At 50.1% G+C, this 18,872-nt stretch overlaps 6 protein-coding genes across 6 annotated transcripts; 2 read left to right on the top strand and 4 right to left on the bottom strand.

Annotated features, from left to right (window-relative positions):
* Positions 1-6: 6 nt before the first annotated feature.
* N7503_001057 (uncharacterized protein) lies at positions 7-284 on the top strand (the record flags this gene model as incomplete). Its single annotated transcript, XM_057060618.1, has 2 exons — positions 7-163; positions 184-284. 2 exons carry the CDS (start codon positions 7-9, stop codon positions 282-284), a joined length of 258 nt encoding a protein of 85 aa, XP_056927541.1.
* A 331-nt stretch (positions 285-615) lies between these two features.
* N7503_001056 (uncharacterized protein) lies at positions 616-1,032 on the bottom strand (the record flags this gene model as incomplete). Its single annotated transcript, XM_057060617.1, has 3 exons — positions 616-872; positions 920-965; positions 1,030-1,032. 3 exons carry the CDS (start codon positions 1,030-1,032, stop codon positions 616-618), a joined length of 306 nt encoding a protein of 101 aa, XP_056927540.1.
* A 1,207-nt stretch (positions 1,033-2,239) lies between these two features.
* Positions 2,240-6,330, bottom strand: N7503_001055 (putative nonsense-mediated mRNA decay protein (Nmd5)). The gene is made up of 7 exons (XM_057060616.1): positions 5,991-6,330; positions 5,833-5,911; positions 5,290-5,750; positions 5,041-5,225; positions 3,102-4,975; positions 2,756-3,049; positions 2,240-2,701 (listed from the first exon to the last, which is right to left on the bottom strand). The coding sequence occupies exons 1-7, from the start codon at positions 6,078-6,080 to the stop codon at positions 2,532-2,534; spliced, it is 3,153 nt and encodes a 1,050-aa protein (XP_056927539.1). The 5' UTR covers positions 6,081-6,330; the 3' UTR covers positions 2,240-2,531.
* Positions 6,331-6,544: 214 nt separating this feature from the next.
* On the bottom strand, positions 6,545-10,690 carry N7503_001054 (SKI complex RNA helicase subunit SKI2; the record flags this gene model as incomplete). The annotated part of the gene is made up of 5 exons (XM_057060615.1): positions 6,545-7,225; positions 7,284-7,471; positions 7,533-7,812; positions 7,865-10,406; positions 10,461-10,690. The coding sequence occupies 5 exons, from the start codon at positions 10,688-10,690 to the stop codon at positions 6,545-6,547; spliced, it is 3,921 nt and encodes a 1,306-aa protein (XP_056927538.1).
* A 1,508-nt stretch (positions 10,691-12,198) lies between these two features.
* N7503_001053 (uncharacterized protein) lies at positions 12,199-14,822 on the bottom strand (the record flags this gene model as incomplete). Its single annotated transcript, XM_057060614.1, has 4 exons — positions 12,199-12,283; positions 12,341-14,050; positions 14,108-14,581; positions 14,803-14,822. 4 exons carry the CDS (start codon positions 14,820-14,822, stop codon positions 12,199-12,201), a joined length of 2,289 nt encoding a protein of 762 aa, XP_056927537.1.
* Positions 14,823-16,039: 1,217 nt separating this feature from the next.
* Positions 16,040-18,304, top strand: N7503_001052 (Hsp70 family protein; the record flags this gene model as incomplete). Its single annotated transcript, XM_057060613.1, has 4 exons — positions 16,040-16,066; positions 16,150-16,273; positions 16,333-16,398; positions 16,521-18,304. The coding sequence occupies 4 exons, from the start codon at positions 16,040-16,042 to the stop codon at positions 18,302-18,304; spliced, it is 2,001 nt and encodes a 666-aa protein (XP_056927536.1).
* Between the last annotated feature and the right edge of the window lie 568 nt (positions 18,305-18,872).

The raw sequence follows: 18,872 nt of genomic DNA, 5'->3' as shown, positions 1-18,872 counted from the left end.
GACAAAATGCTTACCGAGGCGATCGAGGCCTCCCCACTAACAGCGCCAACTCTGCGACGGAATGTCTCTCTACGTAACTGGGAGAAGGATTTCCGACGCCGTCAGCTTTTGAGTTCCGAATCAGATGACACACCTTCAATTGAGGGACTTCCTTTCGACATCAGTGTTCCAGAATCAGCCTAGCTTATCGGGCATTCAGGTACGCAGGACGAAAGGTCATGGTGGTTGAATACGATACAGAGGAGGAATCGAGTGGCAAAGATGAAGAGGACGACGAAGATTGAGCTATTGAGAATTCATGTCTTTGAGGACCTTGCAACATTATTACTTGACGATTGTCAAATCAGTATCCCCTAGCTTTAATATGACGCAGCTTCTTATTAAACCCATACTGTACCCAATTTCCATCCCCGCCGGACTGGGCGATCGACGATCGTATATTGGACAAAACGTCAAGGAGTTTACCAAGGCAGCAGCGGCGTCACATTTGACACGCACATCGCCGCCGCCTACACGAGCAACAATACACAAGCAACGATTGCCAGCGCCTAGGCTGGCGGAAACCGCATACATCATCATTCAAGACAAGTTTCAAGAAGAATAGGGTCGTCACGACTAAGCATCCTCCGTCGATACTTCTTTTGAATGGGTTTTAGACGCATATGGAGAGAGGATCACCGCCTGATGCATGATGAAAGCAAGCATTGTGGCAACTTTTTCGTAGTTGTCCTCCTCCTCATATGGGTATACCGCGAGGGCCCACTCGCCCTGGTCATTGATCCGAAGAAATCTCCATTCTTTGCTGTCTGTTGTAATACCATAAACGGTCGCAGAGCGACCGGGCGTCCGCTTGCGCTCTTGGTGAACGCAACCTAGAACATTAGCTATAGGATTAATAAGGCATACCAGAGCCACCTACCCATATATGCCAATGCTTGATCATCGCCGCCGCTGCCGGCATAGCGCTGCCTCTTCGTTTTAATAAGTACCAAATTAATCTCCTTTAGGGGCCCCCGCTTATTGCTATACCATAGCGTATAATCACACTTTCCGCGAATTCTCATCTGTTCCCCTTCCACTGTTATACTATTTGATCTAAGGTATGTCTTGGTCTGTAGGTTTAACGGCCAAGTGCCATTGAGCTCTAGGTTGGTTACTTGATTAAGCATGGCGAATAGAATCACATTGACGATATAACGTATGGCTAACTCGTTATTGGCCGATCTACCCACGAACTTCCTGATAATCTTCAGCGTGTCCACTGTCAATCATTAGCTTTAATACCAAACAGGGATGTCTATCAAGAGGTAGATATATAGGCGACTACGGGCAGCTTAAATGGGTTTATATAAACTGGTGGCCACGGTTCATCAGTTTTCGATTTCAGGCTTTGTCGGTGGATATTGAATCCCTCCTCAATATCCTCAAGGCGTGTGTCGGTGACTGCCTTCCAGACAAACTTCTCAAAGGGGACTGATTCTGTTGCTTCATCCACCTTGTGGAGGGCGTCCGACGACCCGTTGAGCACGGTTGGAACATCCTCAGGACCAGCAAATTAGTATGGCCCCAGAAGGTCCGCAAGTGATTCCAGAATTCGCGCCTGCCAGGTCGCACGAACGTTAGGGTCGCTCGAACATACACAGCTCTATTCGGAGGTGGATGTCAATCTTATACGCGGCAACACGTATATCACTGGCCGTGCCGACTGGCTACTTTGCCATGATGACCCTCGATGTGGCATTGATTCAACATTGATTGCTATAGAGGCTAAGGGAAGGTAGCTTAGTGGGTATCATATCACTTTTTGATCACCTTCACATTCCAGCGTAGTCTACATAGTAGCGTGAGCAAGTAGGTACCTGGGTATGTACTCAATAATATTACTCACCGAATCTTGAATACTGCGGTACTTAAGATCCGGTTAGTGAAGGTGTTAACCAATGTTATGGTGTTCAACTAATATTGTGGTGTTCAATTAAACTGCTCCAATTACAATCCCAGCGCTGAGCGACTAGTGGTGGTGTCATATAAACTTGTGGTGTTCTTCTAGCAAGCTCCCTAAGTAATAACCGCTGCACATATTCGATCCAGAGGACCTTGAACTAGTTGACTACCACCAGTCACTACGCACGTACCTCTTAGTTTGATGAATAATATCGCCAAAATCATGTCATGTTCATAGCTCGAACTAATTCTACATTACCAGAAATGGAACATGCATTGAATATGTGTAATGCGACTGATGTGCTAGCTATACCAAAGGCGAGTCTTTGGAAAGGGGAATCTGTGCAATGAGGCGGATTATCAATGGGAGGGAACGGGTAGGGACTTTTTTGCAAGCACATCAGTGTGATGGAAGATAGGAAAATGGAAAAATAGACAAAACAGCAGATATAAACGGGGGACAGGCATGATCTAAACAATCGGAGGAAAGACATGAAAAGGGCATATGTCTCGTGAGCAAGGAATCAGTGAGACCTGTAATGGGGATCATCCAAATCAATGGATGAGGGCCATTGCATTTAGCCGGTCTATTGGTTGCCGTTGGCCTGCATGGCTGCTGCTGCAGCTTCCGCATTCTGCTGGGCGAGCAGTGCCTTCTGGTCGGCCTCGTGGAAAACGGCCTGGATGATCTGCTGTTCCTCGGGACCAAGAACCTTGGTCAGGTTCTCGTAGAGCTGGGGCTGCTCGGACTGCAGGTCTGTAGAGAAATACATTAGGCTTGGTTTCAAGTGCTGTTTGGCGTGTAACTTACTCAAGAAGACTTGCTTGAACATGCCATACGGCTCGACCTTATCCAGGGGTGTCTCAAGGAGACTCTCCTCGTCCATGTCATCGTCATCATCATCGCCGTAGGCGCCGAACTTCTGAGCCTCCTGGTTGAGGAACTCAAGGTAGGCAGCACTTTCGTCGGCAACATCATCATCAAGTGCCTCCTCAACCTCCTCCTCGTTCCACTCAATTTCACCATCCCAGTCGTTGTCCTCGTCATCATCATCAAGATCGTCATCAAGGGTGAAGTCAGACTCCTTGGTAGCCTCCTCACGAACTGCCACAAAGGTTAGCAAATATTGCCGTTTAGGGATATAAAGAATACATACTCTTGATCGCAGCAGGCAAGGTCTGGAAGAGTCTTGTCACACCTTGCAACAGTCTCGGCCAGCCCTGCTGGACACTGACGGGTACATCACCCGCTGCCATGGTCAGCAGCGAGCTGATGGCGGCAATAGACAGCTTCTTGTCGTGTACACGACGGAAGTTATCGATATTAGAGAACCAGTTGCTGAAGAACTTGTTGGTCCAGCCCTTAGACTCAAGGACCTGCAGACTGAGTACCGGGTTGTAGTAGATGGCGTTAATGACCATCTCCATCAGGTGAATGCGGTAGGTCTTGGTACGAGCCTCGTCAGCATCGATAACAGTCATAGCCAGCTCAATGAAGAGCGGGATGTACTGATCAATGTGGCCACGGAGGTTGAGCATGAGAGTTTCGGCAAGCTTGCAGCCGCAGATGCGGTCAACACCGCCGACCTTGTCGTCGCGGAAGATATCCTCAACCATGCCAACAATAGCAGCAAGGTAGGCCGGGTTCTGCACAAGCATGTCAGATCCGTAAGCGACGTAGTTGTCAAGAGCAGGAAGCATGTCCTCCAAATACAGCTCAGCGCCAGCCTTGAAGGTCTTGTGAATGAGCTCAAAGGCTTGCCACATAGTGCCCGAAATGTTCTTCGAGGCGAAGGTGCAGCTGTCAATGATCTCAAAGATCTCGTTGTATAGATCATAGAGCTTGTTCTCCAGAGTGATGCTGATAATGGGCATCAGGATGGTCTCCAGGTGCAGGAGCACATCAGGGGTGCTCTCGAGAGTAAGGATGAGAGTTCCAATGGTCTGCAGAACACCGAGTGCGGTGATACTCTTGTCGTCTAAGAAGTCGCCGAATCCATCATCATCTCCGCCCTTGGTGGCATTACGCTCCAGAAGCTCACCAATAATGCGCATGTAGGTATCACGGAGCTGCTCGCTCAATGCGACAGCGAAGGGAGTAAGCTCAGCAGAGAAGACCTCAACGAAATCTTCCATGACATTGGCCAGGGCGTCAACATCGACCTCATTGGCCAGCTTGAGGAGCTGCTGCATGATCTGGGGGATGTTCTGCTGCATGGAAGTCCGAATGATATCGTGGCGAATTAAGGGCTGCAGAGCCAGAGCAGCCTCAACGCGGACAGGAAGCTCAGAATCGGCCATGGACTCCAGAATGTTGCGGTAAATGACCATCAGGTTGTTGGGATCCTTGAAGTCGAGTTGCTCGAATTTCTCAAGGGTATCACAAGCACGGGCACGGAGGAAGCCGTGGGGGCTGCGGAACTCGGGGAAAACGTGACGAACGAAGAAGTATTCGACCTGGTCAGCAATAGGACTCTTCTTGCCCAGAATTACGGAGGCAAGCGACCCAATCATGCGGAGAGCACCCTCCTTCTCACGGGGCAGCTTCTGGTCCTCAGGGGCAGCCTCGTACTTGCTGACAATGCTATTGACAAAGGTCAAGATGGAGAAAGTCTGCTTCTTGCGGTTCTTGGTGAGGGAAACCAAGAAGTTTGTGGCGGAAACATCCGGGGCGGAGACCTCCTCGTAGAAGTTCAACTTGCGGTGCAGGTACTCTGAAGGATCCTCCTCGAACAACTCAATATCTTCGTCCGACTGGCACAAGATGGGGAAAACGAAGTGGGCGATCAAGTTCTCCATGTGCGGCTTGAGGTGCTCCCACATCGCCTTGGGCTTGACACATTCCTCCATGTAGATCAAGGTGTAGGAGATGGCGGAGTTGCTCATCCATTGGGATTTGGAAACCCACTTGTCAATCTCCTGCAGGTATCCATTGAGAATTTCGGGGGCAAAGGTGCTGATGAAAGTTTTCGCGTACGCGGTGTAGTCGGGGGTAGAAGAGGGCTTCGACATGGTGGTGGGGTTTCCGTAACTAGAGAGAAATCGCAAGTCAATACAATAGCCCTGATATCTCGATGTCGGGCCAAGCAATCATACCGGATGAAGAGACGGTTCAAGTTAGCGTATGACCATTTCTTGCACTTGAACCAGTGGTTCATTTCCCTGTCTTCCTTTGACTCGTTCATAGCGCTAGCCGGGGGTGTCTTGGAGATGATGCGCAGGAACAATGTGCACCAGTCCACGGTGGCTTGGTGGGTCTGAAGAGCAGGCGAAAGTTCGAACTAAAATCATTACGAGTCAGTGTATATGCCCGAAATTCTAGCATTGGGGGCTTGGTCCACCCACGTAAATCGCATGCTTGTAGGCCTTCACGATGATCCGAAGCATCTCTGCCGCCTCCAGGCTCTCCTCATCAACAAGCCTTTGTCCAATGCTCAGCAGCTGAGGGAACGAGTGCTCCACGATCTTATCAAACTCCTCGCGCTTCTCTCCAGCCTTGAATCGGTACACACGGCAAATGGCCAGCAGACACTGCAGACCCGCATAGACGGTGTTCGCATCGTTGGTCGTGAGCAGTTGCAGGTTGAGCTCAAGAAATCCCGGCCACTGCTCGGGGAAGTCGTTCTGCAGAATCTTCTGGAGGAGGGGAACCAGTTGGGCGCGGACATTGGGCGGCGTCGAGGCCAAGGCAGGGATAAGTCGCTCCCGGAAAGCGGGCTTCTCGGATTCAGGAATGGGGGATCGCGATGGACTGTCTTCGATAGGGGCCCATCCTCGGCTAATACGGTTCTTCAGGTAGACACCAGCTGAGAGGCGGGGTTAGCGACATTATCATCCCAGGTAGCTATTTGACATAGCTACCAGTTGGCATGAATATGCACTACATACCAGAAAGCTGAACTGCATTGTTCTGCTCCCCCTGTAAGATATCTAGGAGCGCATTGATAAAACCGGGCTGCGTCTCGGCCTAGAAAATAGAGGGGGCCATGAGGCCCCCACGAGGTCAGTCTCATCGACCCCGCCAACCAAAATGTATAGGAACATACATATTTCAGATCCAACTCCGCTTGACGGCGAATGTCCGCATTCGCGTCTAAAGTAGACTGGATGCGGTCTCGAAGGGCCGTGACATCCATATTCGCACCACCCCAGCGCCAGAAAAAAAATCACAAATTAACTCCGAGTAGGAAACCCCGGGGAACCACGCGAGGGCGTAGGGGACGATGTGCGAAAGGGAGCAAGGGGAAATGGGTTCCCTATAGATCAAATGAAGGTGATTCAAAGATCACAAAAAAGTTGTCGAGGGGGAGAATGAGAAATAGTATCTGGGATTTTCTAGGGCGGTCGCCCCGCAGCTAATCAGCGGCCGCACAACATGGATTTTATTGACTCCACATCCCCTCTTCTTTCAGCCGTTGGGGCTATACTCTTTTGATGGTAAAATAAATCTAAATGTATTTGTAGTTTTATCGGTAATATCTTCATAGTCACAAAGTAATGTCACCGTCATCAATGCTTCGATCTCAAACAATATTTCATAATCATGGATTTGGAACAGTTGGGACACATAGTCCCTAGAAATATGACAATAACAGCCCTTTCACATGTACAGGGATGCGGCGAAAATCACGTCTCGCTTGATCAGCTCCTGTGCCGCCTGCATCTTGGTGTAGAGCGTCGGATCACCAACAAGCTTGGCTGCATTCTTTACCTCTCGACAAGTCTCATCCAGTCGAGTGATACAACGGACAATGGTGCCTTCCATGACATCAGTAAGATCAGTGATACGGTTGAAGGACATTCCCTTAGCCCATTCATAGACCACCTCAGCCAGCCCAAATCTGGGCTCGCTGGCGAAGTCATTGGAGTCTTCACTTGATTGGATCACCTGGTGCAAGACCTGGAAATCGTTGACCTTCTCGGCAATTCGGATGATAGTCTTTTGACCAGCCTCCAAACGAGGAGTTAGGGTAGGAACATTGTCAGTCTTCTCCTGAAACACAAAGGCAGAGAGGAGTGCGACAATCTCGGCCGGCTCAAATTCGGCAAGAACGTTCTCAAGAATCAATTCGGTCAAGACCAACTCGTCAGCGGAGTGGATTTCACAAGCCACCTTGCCCTTCAATTGTACACGGGATTGCTCGTCAACAAATCCGAGCTCTCGGAGGACGTGAATACGCTGTTCATAGTCGGGAAGCAATTGAAGGTTTTGATCGGACATCAACTGCTTCAGCTGCGAGATGTTCTCCTTGATTTGCCACTCGTCATTTTGCATTTCGAACTGTGAAAGGTAGGTAAGCAATTGACCTCATCATCGGCAACGTGTAAAGATCACTTACGTGTTTTAGGAAGTGCGGGCACGAGAGGCAGTGGCACGACTGGATGATTTGCACCTGGGCTTCCCGCTGAGTAAGAATATCACGAACTTGCAACTCCTTAACCCTGGACCAGTCCACCTCATCCCAAGCCGAATTAAGCCAAGATTTAGTGTATTTGGTCAACTCTTTTTCTGCGAACTTAGAAGACTCTGTTGGGTATTTTGTCAGTGAAGTCCTGGGGATTTCGAGCACACAGGTGATGCTATCTACCTTTCTTGATGTTCAAGTACCAAATAGGTCCGCCGACCTTGACCTGTGTGCTTGTAACACATTCGACGTTTTCCAACGGAACTTTGACAGCCTTGAGATGCATAGAAGCAGAGTTTGAGGGCAATGCCTGGAGATATGGTCTGAAAACGGGCAAAAATGGTAGGATATCACTGGGATGACGTTTGCTGCTGATTGTGCCGATTTCAAGCACCTGGATGCAAGGCAAAGGGCCACCGGATACCCCCTCTTTCACAAGAACACCGGCAGTTCGTATTCCATCCTAAAAAAAAGAGGTCAATGAATGATTGAAAAATTCTGTCTTTGCGACTTACCTTTCTGTATACAATTAAGCTCTTCATGGAAAACAGTCTTTTGCCGATAGGTGATGCAATTAATCCCGTATGCAGCTCAGTCGTAAGCCTCTGGTATTCCATTGCAGCATCGTGACAAGCTTGGAGATCCAAGTCACAGATTTCACAAGGCTCCCGCTTGATTTTTTCCAAGCTGGCCTCGGAGAGTTGGACTTGCTTCTCGTGCTCGGGTAGCAGAGCCTGGGTAGCATTTTCACTAAAGCTCCGTTTAATCATCTCTTCGATCTTCAGCGCTTCGACGCGAAGAAGGTTCAGAATCATGTTGTATGTCAGTCGGAACTGTGACCTCAGCTTTGTGGGATCTCCAAGAATCATGTTCTTCAAGGAGCCAGCCGGAGGGGCTTCGTCTCTGCCAGTAGTGACAAGAATCACATATCCCACCGTGTCAAGACCACGACGGCCTGCACGTCCCGCCATCTGGGTATATTCACCGGGTAGAAGGTCTCGGAAAGACTTGCCATCATGCTTGCGGAATCCTGAGAAAACAACTGTTCTAGTTGGCAGGTTCAACCCCATCGCAAAGGTCTCTGTCGCGAAGAGAACCTTGACCAACCCCCTAGCAAACAGAATCTCAACAACCTCCTTCATGATGGGAAGAAGACCACCATGGTGCACAGCGACACCTCTGCCCAGAAGCTCGCGAAGTCGAAGAATTTGGGGGAGCGTCCGGTCCTCAGGCTTAAGTCGGGTGAGTGACTTTTCAATCATCATATGAATCTGACTCTTGTCGTTTGCAGTGCTAAAGTCTTGGTTGGACAGCGAGTCTGCGTTCTCTTCGCATCGTTTTTTCGAAAAAACGAAAATACATCCCGGAAGTAGATCTTCCTTGCGAAGATGGGAGACAAGATTAACCCAAGTGGTTTTGTCCTGGGCAGCAGTAGTACGGAAGCCTCCACGCCCAGTGCGAGCAATGTTCCCTGTCCCGCGATTGGAGGGCGCCCCTCGGCCGCCTTGCCCTCTACCTCCTCTCTGCTGCGGACCCCCACGCTGTCCATTGCCCCGTTGGCCACCTCTGACGGCAGGCTGACCGCGTCCTCCTCCTCGGGTGCCTCCTCGCTGGCCTTGACCTTGCGCCTGAGCCTGAGCCTGAGCCTGACCTTCTGCCTCCTTCTTAGCCTTTTCTTTGTCTTTGCCAGACAGAGCATCGTTAGCCTTCTTCCAACCAGGCTCAAGGAACTTCTTGTTGGAATCGACAATCTTGTACTTGTCTTTTCCACCCCAGAGATAATGTTCCAGCGGCACGGGTCGCTTGGGGGTTGAGATCACATAAATGTCCTTTTTCTTGGTACGACCGACCCAGGATGCAAACTCATAGGTGTTGGGTACGGTAGCAGAAAGGAGAATCAGGGTGACATGCTCAGGAAGCATAATGATAACTTCTTCCCATACAACACCTCTCTCAAGATCGTTGACATAATGAACCTCGTCAAAGATGACGAACTCAACGTCTCGAATGAGGTCAGCACCACGGTAAAGCATACTCCGTAGAATTTCGGTTGTCATGATCAGACAGCTAGCCTCCGGATTGATTTGCACATCGCCGGTAAGAATACCGACATCTTCGAACTCGGTGCGGAAATCCCGGTATTTCTGATTGCTGAGTGCTTTGATGGGTGATGTGTAGATTGCTTTTGTCATGTGCTTCGCAGCCAGCGCAATGCCATACTCGGCAACAACTGTTTTTCCTGCTGATGTGTGAGCTGCAACAAAGACAGAATCACCGTTTTCCAGGTGATAGACCGCTTCCTTTTGGAAAACGTCCAACTCGAATGGCCATTCTCTAGCCATATCCGGGACCAAATCGTGAAAGTTAGGGATTTCCTTGTTGATATCCACAACATGTGCCCATTCCCGGCCCTTCTGCTTCTGGATACCAGCAAGTAGCGGGTTACGCGGCTCAAGCGCAGGAAACTCGACCGGCAGTAAAGCGTCAATATCTTGCTCATCTTCATCACTGAGTTCCCCATCTGCGGCATCAACCTTGACACCTCCATCCTCATCTTGTATTTCATCAGGCTTGTCAGCCTGGATGTCACTCTCCTCCTGATTGAGTGCGTGTTCAACCTCCTCTTCTCCCTCTGCGGCCTCTTTGGATTTTTGTTCTGCGAAGTTCATGCCACGGTCGAAGCCAGGGGGGATGGTCAAGAGTCCACCCTCTGAGCCAAAGTTGATAATACGATCTAAACCACCCTGTCTTCCAGAGCGCGATTGTTCCATGGACTCAGCATCTGCTTCCATTGCGGCAAGTGCCTCAACTCCATCCAAACCACCTGGTGCGAAGGGGAAGAACCCCGCTGCACCTCGAACAAAGTCTGCACGACCGGCCGGTCGGCGAAGTAGTGAGGTTGAGTTCTTCGCATTGATGCTTGAAGCCGGAACCGTAATTTCATGGTAGCCGGTAACCCGTCCCTCCAGTCCTTCTCGCGTGAATCTTGTGACAGTGCGTGTTTGTGTCGGAGCAATTTCGAACAGGTCGGTCGAGTCCATCGGAGCATCCCATCGCCTGTAGGTATTATTAGCGGTGCTCAATTGACATGTGAGAGTCATGAAGCCTTACTTTTGCAGTTGGTTCAGCCATTTCGGGCTAAAGGTGGCGGAGGGCTTCAGGAAATCATCTTCCAGATCTTTCAGAAGATCGTCCGCGCTCTGGCTGCTTTGTTTGCGTGGCTTGCGTCTTTCGAATTTACCAGCTTCCTCCTCAGCAAGTCGCGCATCAACAGATGCTGGATCCAAACCCTTGGTGTTCAAGCTTAGCTGATTCAAGGCCGATGCTAATGAATCTGCCATTTTTGTTTTGGGTTGTACCAAATGGCGGGGACCGTTCTGCGGAAACCAGTCTCGGCCGGGGTCAATGTGGAAACTGAACCGCGGAAACAGTAGAAGCTTGAAAGAATTGCGGGAATAATTGAGGCTGAAGAAAAATTGCGGAGACAATCGAAGCACTGAAGTTCGGAAATGTGCACCCCACCATCTTGAGGTCGGACGTAGTTGTTGGCCTGATTCATGCCTTATTATTGCCTGATTTGTCGTAATCAGGACTAGCTTGGAAAGCTGTTTTGACCGCACTACTCACCGCTTTTACGTGCTCTATTAGTCATCCGACCAGGTTCCGTCGCCCTACTTGGCTTTTGGAGCTTTGGGCCGTGACGCCTGGCAGAATACGCTCTGTTGACGTAGTGTGGGGGCACGGTGATTGATCCACCCATGAGGTGAGCTAGTGCCGATTAAGCCTTGGAAGCTACACAAGTAATAAGCAATCAGCCGAAACCGCTTTTCATGGATACAGCGTTCTGGTGTGTTTTCAGATGGTTGAATAGCCCAGGTACATATTTATGTATTGGTAAATGGGAAGGTGGATCTTGTCCCAGTACAAGCCACATGGGCAAAATATATATATTCACCTGTTTCACTGTTGAAACCATTGAAATAACCACGCTGAGGACTGGATACCCTAGATAGTGCAGCACCTACCTAGTGCAGTACTGTTGAACTTGGTTCCAAGGTTATTAATTAATCACCTGGGCAGCACAACATACCTAGGTCAATACTCATATGCATAGGTACCTATATAAACGCGAGCTGCTGAATTCGAAAGAACCAATTTATAGCAATCAAGTGCTTGAGACAACCCACACCATCCGTGCATATGTGAACTTTCAAGCAGTTCAAACCGGCCTGCGTGTAGAAATTTTTGCTACTATCTACTCGGGACCTAGGCATATATACACACATGTGCATGCTTGAATTTTAATAATGATCGCGCAACATTGCCCATATTTGGAATTTTATGGGCAAAAGCGAGGCACTCAAACGGTGAATCTTGAGGATATTCGATTAATGAGAAAACGCGCAAAAACTGGCACTTGCCCATGTGGGCAAATCAAGTTTATCACACGTCACCCCCTGTGCATTAAGTATGAAATTTGGAAAATTCTGTGGAAGTTCTTTTAAGTATTGGCATTAGATATCATACGCTGTAGAACTTTTGTACCGGGACCAGCCAATCAAAAGAAACTGTGCAAAACATGAGAGAGATTGGCTGGAAAGGAAGCACGCCCTGAGCGCCTGGGGCATACCTATGCAAGAGGTGAAATACTGGAGGCCAAACCCAGCTTGAATATAATAACAACGGGAAAAAAAATAGTGACTTCCCAGAAAGTGGAAGACCAACCAAAAATTGAAACCCCCAAATGATGGCCGAAAAGATTATCACTTGCTTTGATTAGCCATAGTCCATGAAATTGCCTGCATGTTTTGAAGCAGAACTGCCTTAGGATCAAGTCATAGTAAAAGCTTCATCGGTATGAAATTGACGGAAAAGTTCGTCGGTCGTGGATGTTTAATTGGAACTCAAAGATTCCTTGCACTGTGGCAATGTACCTAAAGAATCGTGGGTTAGAGCTGTTAGAGAATACTACAAGGGATAAGTAGACTTACAATGTTCTCCCGTCGGCGCCCCAGCCTAATCCAGCTGTAGCGTCTGGTTCACCGGCACCAGAGCCGTGGATCAAGCTTCGGTCAGGCAGGTCATTGATAATATTCCTGATCCAGCGGGGCGAATGGGCCTGTTCAAAACCAAAAAAGTGTTGGCGACGCCTTCGTTCTGGTTCAAGGGAGGAGCGGTAGGTATGTACCTCACTGGCTATTGGGCGGCGTCGAAGACGCTCCGCCGCAAGATTGGATCTTATTTCATAGTTAGATAGACGTGAGCTATCATATCTTCGTTCTGTCGCTGTCTGAGGTCGCTCGGTTCGTCGTGGGGTGGAACTGGATCGTTGGGACCTAAGTCTAGCGAGGGCCTCCAAGGTGCTAGGGTCAGTTGGGGAGGGCCCTATTCCTAAGCCCTCCGGAGTTCTTGGACCCAAGTCGTTTTCATGACTGACGAGATCAGGGTCAATACCCCGTGAGGTGATGTCTGGTCCGGCAGAGAGAAGCTCGGATGGCGACGTTGTCCAACTAAGGGTAAGGCTGGGCTGAGGATCTTGATTAGAATTTTCGGTTTCCGAAGATCGACTTCCCTGTGAGAGAACGATCGAACTTTGACGCCTAGTGTGGTATGACCGTTCGGGAGGGCCACCCGCGCGTCTGAAATGACTCATGCGCGGCGGAGGCGGAGGTAGCGGTGGCGGCAGGGATATTTCTCCATCGACATCTCGAGCTGTATCCGAAGAGTCATATGTGTGCGGGGGTGAATTAGGATGGGAGTTTCGAGTTGTCCCATCTGTGGCGCCGAGTTGTCGTGCGCGGGCCATACGCATTCTTTCTCTGGCTGTTAGTTCTGGCCGTTCTGGCCGTTCGGTTAGCCCTTCTTCCGGTCTCGTCGTCCACCGTGCTGTGTTAAGAAAATCCATGATTATTCTCTCCCGCTCGGTGAGATCCTGTATTAAGTTTTCGCGCAACGAAGAACGTTCACTCTCTCCAGCGCCTTGCTCAATTGCAGGTTCATCACCATTGATTCTCAAACGCGGTGGAGGCGGAGGCAGTACAGATAAATCGTCATCATCCATTGATTGTTCATCTGATTCGTCTCCCAGGGGCTCCAAATGAGCCCCTTGCAGCTGCGGGTCATCAAGGTTCAGATGTAGAAGCTGCCTTCGTACGAAGAACTGGCGAACATCTGCGATTCCAGCTCGTCCATGGCCTTCAAGCCATACTAACAGATCCCATGGTTCAGGGGAAAAAGTCATGCAACGCACGGCGCCACCCTCCTGGCAGGACCGGGAAGCCAGGAACTGGTAGAGAATCGGGTTTTCATCAGATTCGAAGCCACCGGAAGTCTGGCGAATGACCTCTACATCTATGACCGTTATGACTCCTGATTGGGACCCGATGGCACACAAGTGGCTCGATGGTGAAAAGGCAATAGTGAAGCAGCAAGCGTCATCAGGGCGAGTGCCGATTTCTATCTCGATGCATTGCAGCATTTCCCATTCCCAGCCCGCGAGTTTGCTACCTGCTTCCGTAGATGCAGATGACCCCCAGTCACGCAGAATCCGATAGAAATAAACTTTGTTCTCATCGCCCACTGCAGCCAAGATGGTCTGATCTGGTGAGATAGTGGTATAGTTCATACATGTTGTATGTTGGAGAATCTTGAGAACTTTGGATCGAGTCAAGGAGTAGACGGTCACGGTATGATCGTTGTTACTAATGAGTGTTTAGCAACAGCCTGTACGAATTTCGATTTAGGTCAAAGAGTAGTACCTGAGGACCATCACATCTTCATGAGAGGTGCCTTCACCATTGTTAGGGAAGCGATGGATTGTCACCGAATTGACAATACTGCCTCCGAATTTGTGTACGATAAGTTCCGGCAATGATCGTCTCCCCAGACGAGATGCCGAGGCACCCTCAGAGGTTCCCGGCGACGGGAGCCGGGACGGTGGCTCTAGGTCGAGCGGAAGCGCACTATCGACATCGGCGGGGCGGAATGGAGATGTCCCGTCATGAACCTGCAGTCCTCTCTCATCGATTCTGATGTAAGCGCATTCACCATTGTCTGGCCCACCCACCGCGATCCACCCGTAACCAGCCGCCAAGCATCGCGGCTCGAACGGAATGACGGCTATGCTCTCCCGCTTTTGCGCCGCAATGTGGATCGCAACGACAATTCGATCGACGACGACATATATGCGATCTGGATCAGCCGTGCTGATGTAGTGGCGAAGCTGGGGGTGGCTGTGGCGTTCTTGTTAGGTCATGAACTCCGAGATGTAGGTCAGGAAAGTAGAGAGGGTGGGGGGTGATACAAGTTGGGAATCTTCAAAGGGAAGAAGCGGCGCTTATTCGGAAGGATGAGAGACTCAGTCGGGCGATGTCTAAGATCGAAATGTGAGAAGGCCCGATCGCCATGATACGGGGCAAAGAGCGCTGGAGGGGAAGCGGGACAAAAGACTCACAAGAGCGAGTCCGAGGTCATGGTGAGCAACTATGCCCGCGGCGACATTGTCCGATATAAAAAGGGCAAAGACTGAGAGCGCCACCAGACCCGATCGAGAGCTTTGAAGAGCACTTGAGCTGAACTTGAGGCTAAGTAGCATGCGCTTTCAAACTGATGACGTAAGACTTGGGTGGAGCTAAAAGCCGGGGAGCGAATGCGGTTGTACCGTAGTATGGAAGGTAGTGCGAGGAAAAAGGTTCAAGTGCCGGATGCAATAGAAAAAAAAGAGTACTTAATATATCCAATCTGAATAGGTCTTTCATTATATGTCTGGCTCTTCTTCCTTTGTGAAGGGTAAAATATAGATCAGATAAGCTATGAATGGAAAAAGAATGTACCTAGGAAGGTACTCAATTTGTGAGAAGCTAAATAGAATCTAAAAAAAGGCAGATGAACCTATAATCCACATACTCCATAAGGCCTCCATACTCCAGCTTACTCCAGTCGAAGCTGTTTCATGCCGCCACGATCGATATCCCGACCATCGTCTGCTTCCTAATCGACGACCGGGGACGGTCACACGACACTACCCGAGTAGACTTCAACCCCATAGCAAGAAGGCAACACAGACATAGCAAACAGGCCAGACCCCACGGAGAAGCGTGGCAGTTGACCTGAGATATAAAAAGGCAAATATAAAACAACTTAAGAGCTCTCTGTGGTTTCCTAGCTAACTTTACTATGTCAATTCAGCACCTCCGAGGCGATTACATAATTTTCTGCCAGCCAAAATCCAAACATCATGTTACAATGGCTGACAGCAACAGTTGTAGCCTGTGTGAACTGTGAGCATATTGATTGACTGATGCATTCGTAATACAATAGGTTATCCGTGATTTGCTTCGGTTATTTGTGAGCTTGTTTGAGAGCGGTCGGCTGAATGAAGTGGGCGGTATGAGAAGGCGGTCGAAGGGGGGTCTCAAGCTCGACATACGCCATTGTATTATCCGGTCAACACCCGCCCAAAGAAGGCAAGGGCCACGTCACGTGTTGCCCCGACACACCCGAGTGTCGGCACCTTCTATAAGTTTCCAGCAAAATCTGTCTCCCGGAAGCTTCATCTTCAAAATCCTTCCCCTTGATTCCATCTCCAGCCAAAAAACCCATCCTCCCCTTTTTATACCTCTCACTCCGCGATTGATTCGTTTGAGTGTTCTACCTTTTCTTTTTTTTTGTATTACTTAATTTAACTCACAATGCTTCCTTCTCGCATGTCTCGCGCGGTAAGTCTTGCTCCCTTTTTTATCCGCGATGGAAAGAAGAGCCATCACGCGTCGCAATAACATTTACTAAACTATACTTGCAGCTCCCGCGCGCTGCTTTCGCTCGCACCCCTACCTCCAGAGTCCCCGGCGTCGCTTTCCGCCGATGGAACTCTACCGAGGGTGGTGAGGAGAAGGTCAAGGGCTCAGTCATTGGTATTGATCTGGGTATGTCACAACAGTCTTCAGCATCCCTAATGGCAATCATCTAACGTTAATGATAATAGGTACTACCAACTCCGCTGTTGCCATCATGGAGGGCAAGACCCCCAAGATTATTGAGAACGCTGAGGGTATGTGAAAAATTTTTCATCGCGAGTCATGTCGGCAGCTCATCGGAATACTATCCCGAACTTGTCTGCCGATTATCGCAATCAATTATGAAATTCCGATGACTAACAGGTTTTTTCTGCAGGTGCCCGTACCACCCCCTCCGTCGTTGGTTTCGCTCAGGATGGTGAGCGTCTTGTCGGTGTTGCCGCCAAGCGTCAGGCCGTTGTTAACCCCGAGAACACTCTTTTCGCTACCAAGCGTCTCATTGGTCGCAAGTTCACCGACGCTGAGGTCCAGCGTGATATTAAGGAGGTCCCCTACAAGATTGTCCAGCACACCAACGGTGACGCTTGGCTCGAGGCCCGTGGCCAGAAGTACTCTCCTTCCCAGATTGGTGGTTTCGTCCTTAACAAGATGAAGGACACCGCTGAGGCTTACCTCGGCAAGCCCGTTAAGAACGCCGTTGTCACTGTTCCCGCATACTTCAACGACTCCCAGCGTCAGGCCACCAAGGATGCCGGTCAGATCGCCGGTCTGAACGTTCTCCGTGTTGTTAACGAGCCCACCGCTGCTGCTCTTGCCTACGGTCTTGAGAAGGAGGCCGACCGTGTTGTCGCTGTCTACGATCTTGGTGGTGGTACCTTCGATATCTCCGTTCTGGAGATCCAGAAGGGTGTGTTCGAGGTCAAGTCCACCAACGGTGACACCCACCTTGGTGGTGAGGACTTCGATATCCACCTTGTCCGCAACATTGTCGAGAACTTCAAGAAGGAGTCTGGTGTTGATCTCACTGGTGACCGCATGGCTATCCAGCGTATCCGTGAGGCTGCTGAGAAGGCCAAGATTGAGCTGTCTTCTTCCCTCCAGACTGAGATCTCTCTGCCCTTCATCAGTGCCGGTGCCGGTGGTGCCCTCCACATCAACCAGAAGATGACCCGTGCTCAGCTCGAGTCCCTTGTTGACCCCTTGATCCAGCGCACCATTGAGCCCGTCCGCAAGGCCCTCAAGGACTCCAACCTCAAGTCGAGCGACATCCAGGATGTCATCCTTGTTGGTGGTATGTCCCGTATGCCCAAGGTCACCGAGTCCGTCAAGTCCATGTTCGGCCGTGACCCCTCCAAGTCCGTCAACCCCGATGAGGCTGTCGCTATTGGTGCCGCTGTCCAGGGTGCTGTCCTGGCTGGTGAGGTTACCGACGTTCTGCTGCTCGATGTCACTCCTCTGTCCCTCGGTATTGAGACCCTCGGTGGTGTCTTCACCCGTCTGATCAACCGCAACACTACCATCCCCACCAAGAAGTCCCAGACTTTCTCCACCGCTGCCGACATGCAGACCGCTGTCGAGATCAAGGTCTTCCAGGGTGAGCGTGAGCTTGTCAAGGACAACAAGATGCTGGGTAACTTCCAGCTTGTTGGCATTCCCCCTGCCCACCGCGGTGTTCCCCAGATTGAGGTCGCCTTCGACATTGACGCTGACTCCATTGTCCACGTCCACGCCAAGGACAAGTCCACCAACAAGGACCAGTCCATCACCATTGCCTCTGGCTCCGGTCTCTCCGATGCCGAGATCCAGTCCATGGTTGAGGATGCTGAGAAGTACGGCGAGTCTGACAAGGAGCGCAAGGCTGCTATTGAGGCCGCTAACCGTGCCGACTCTGTCCTGAACGATACCGAGAAGGCCCTCAAGGACTTCGAGGACCGTCTTGACAAGACCGAGGCCGAGACCATCAAGGAGAAGATTGCCACTCTCCGTGAGTTCGTTGTCAAGAACCAGTCTGGTGAGGGTACCGCCACCGCCGAGGAGCTCAAGGAGAAGACCGATGAGCTCCAGACTGCTTCCCTGACTCTGTTCGACAAGATGCACAAGGCCAACAACGAGCAGCAGCAGCAGCAGGGTGGTGAGCAGCAGGGCGAGAACAAGCAGTAAATGCTTAACTCTCTTCTAAGTGCTCCCACCTACGGCCATTAGGCCCATGTATTTTTCCTGTGTTCATTTCCTTTTCTCATTTTCTTGTGTCAGAGACTCCCTGATCTCCTTTTTTCGCATTTCCTTTCGCATCAACTGTACACATACTTCTCAAGGCCCTTCTATCCCCCTTTCTTGTTCTGGTGTATCGGTGTTTGATTACCAACTTGTATGATCTATTTTCTCTTTTTCTCTATCTTCATTTCTCCTATCTACTTTCTGTGGCCAATGAGCCGGAAAGTATGCCGGGATTGTCTACCATTGTATTTAATGACATTACGGCAAAGGGGGGCTACCAAAAAGGATGCAAGCTTTGGCTTGCTGGGTGCATGTGACAATAGAAATCGGACCATTCTCCTCTCGCTTTTAAAGAATTTGCTTGAAGCTGTAAGACCGTTGTTGCGTAACCTGCCTTTGAAGGGAGCACGGGGCGATGGAAATTGCTTGTGGCTCTCAACGCGCCACGATGGTGATGTCTCCGTAAAAGGCTTCCAATCCAATGAGATTGAGTCGCGGCTGTATGCTCTTC

The sequence above is a fragment of the Penicillium pulvis genome (assembly GCF_028828015.1).
Source record: "Penicillium pulvis strain IBT 33274 chromosome Unknown contig_10_segment0_segment0, whole genome shotgun sequence".
Taxonomy (NCBI): domain Eukaryota; kingdom Fungi; phylum Ascomycota; class Eurotiomycetes; order Eurotiales; family Aspergillaceae; genus Penicillium; species Penicillium pulvis.
The sequence above is the reverse complement of the archived record's forward strand: the minus strand, read 5'-3'. Positions and strand labels throughout refer to the sequence as shown.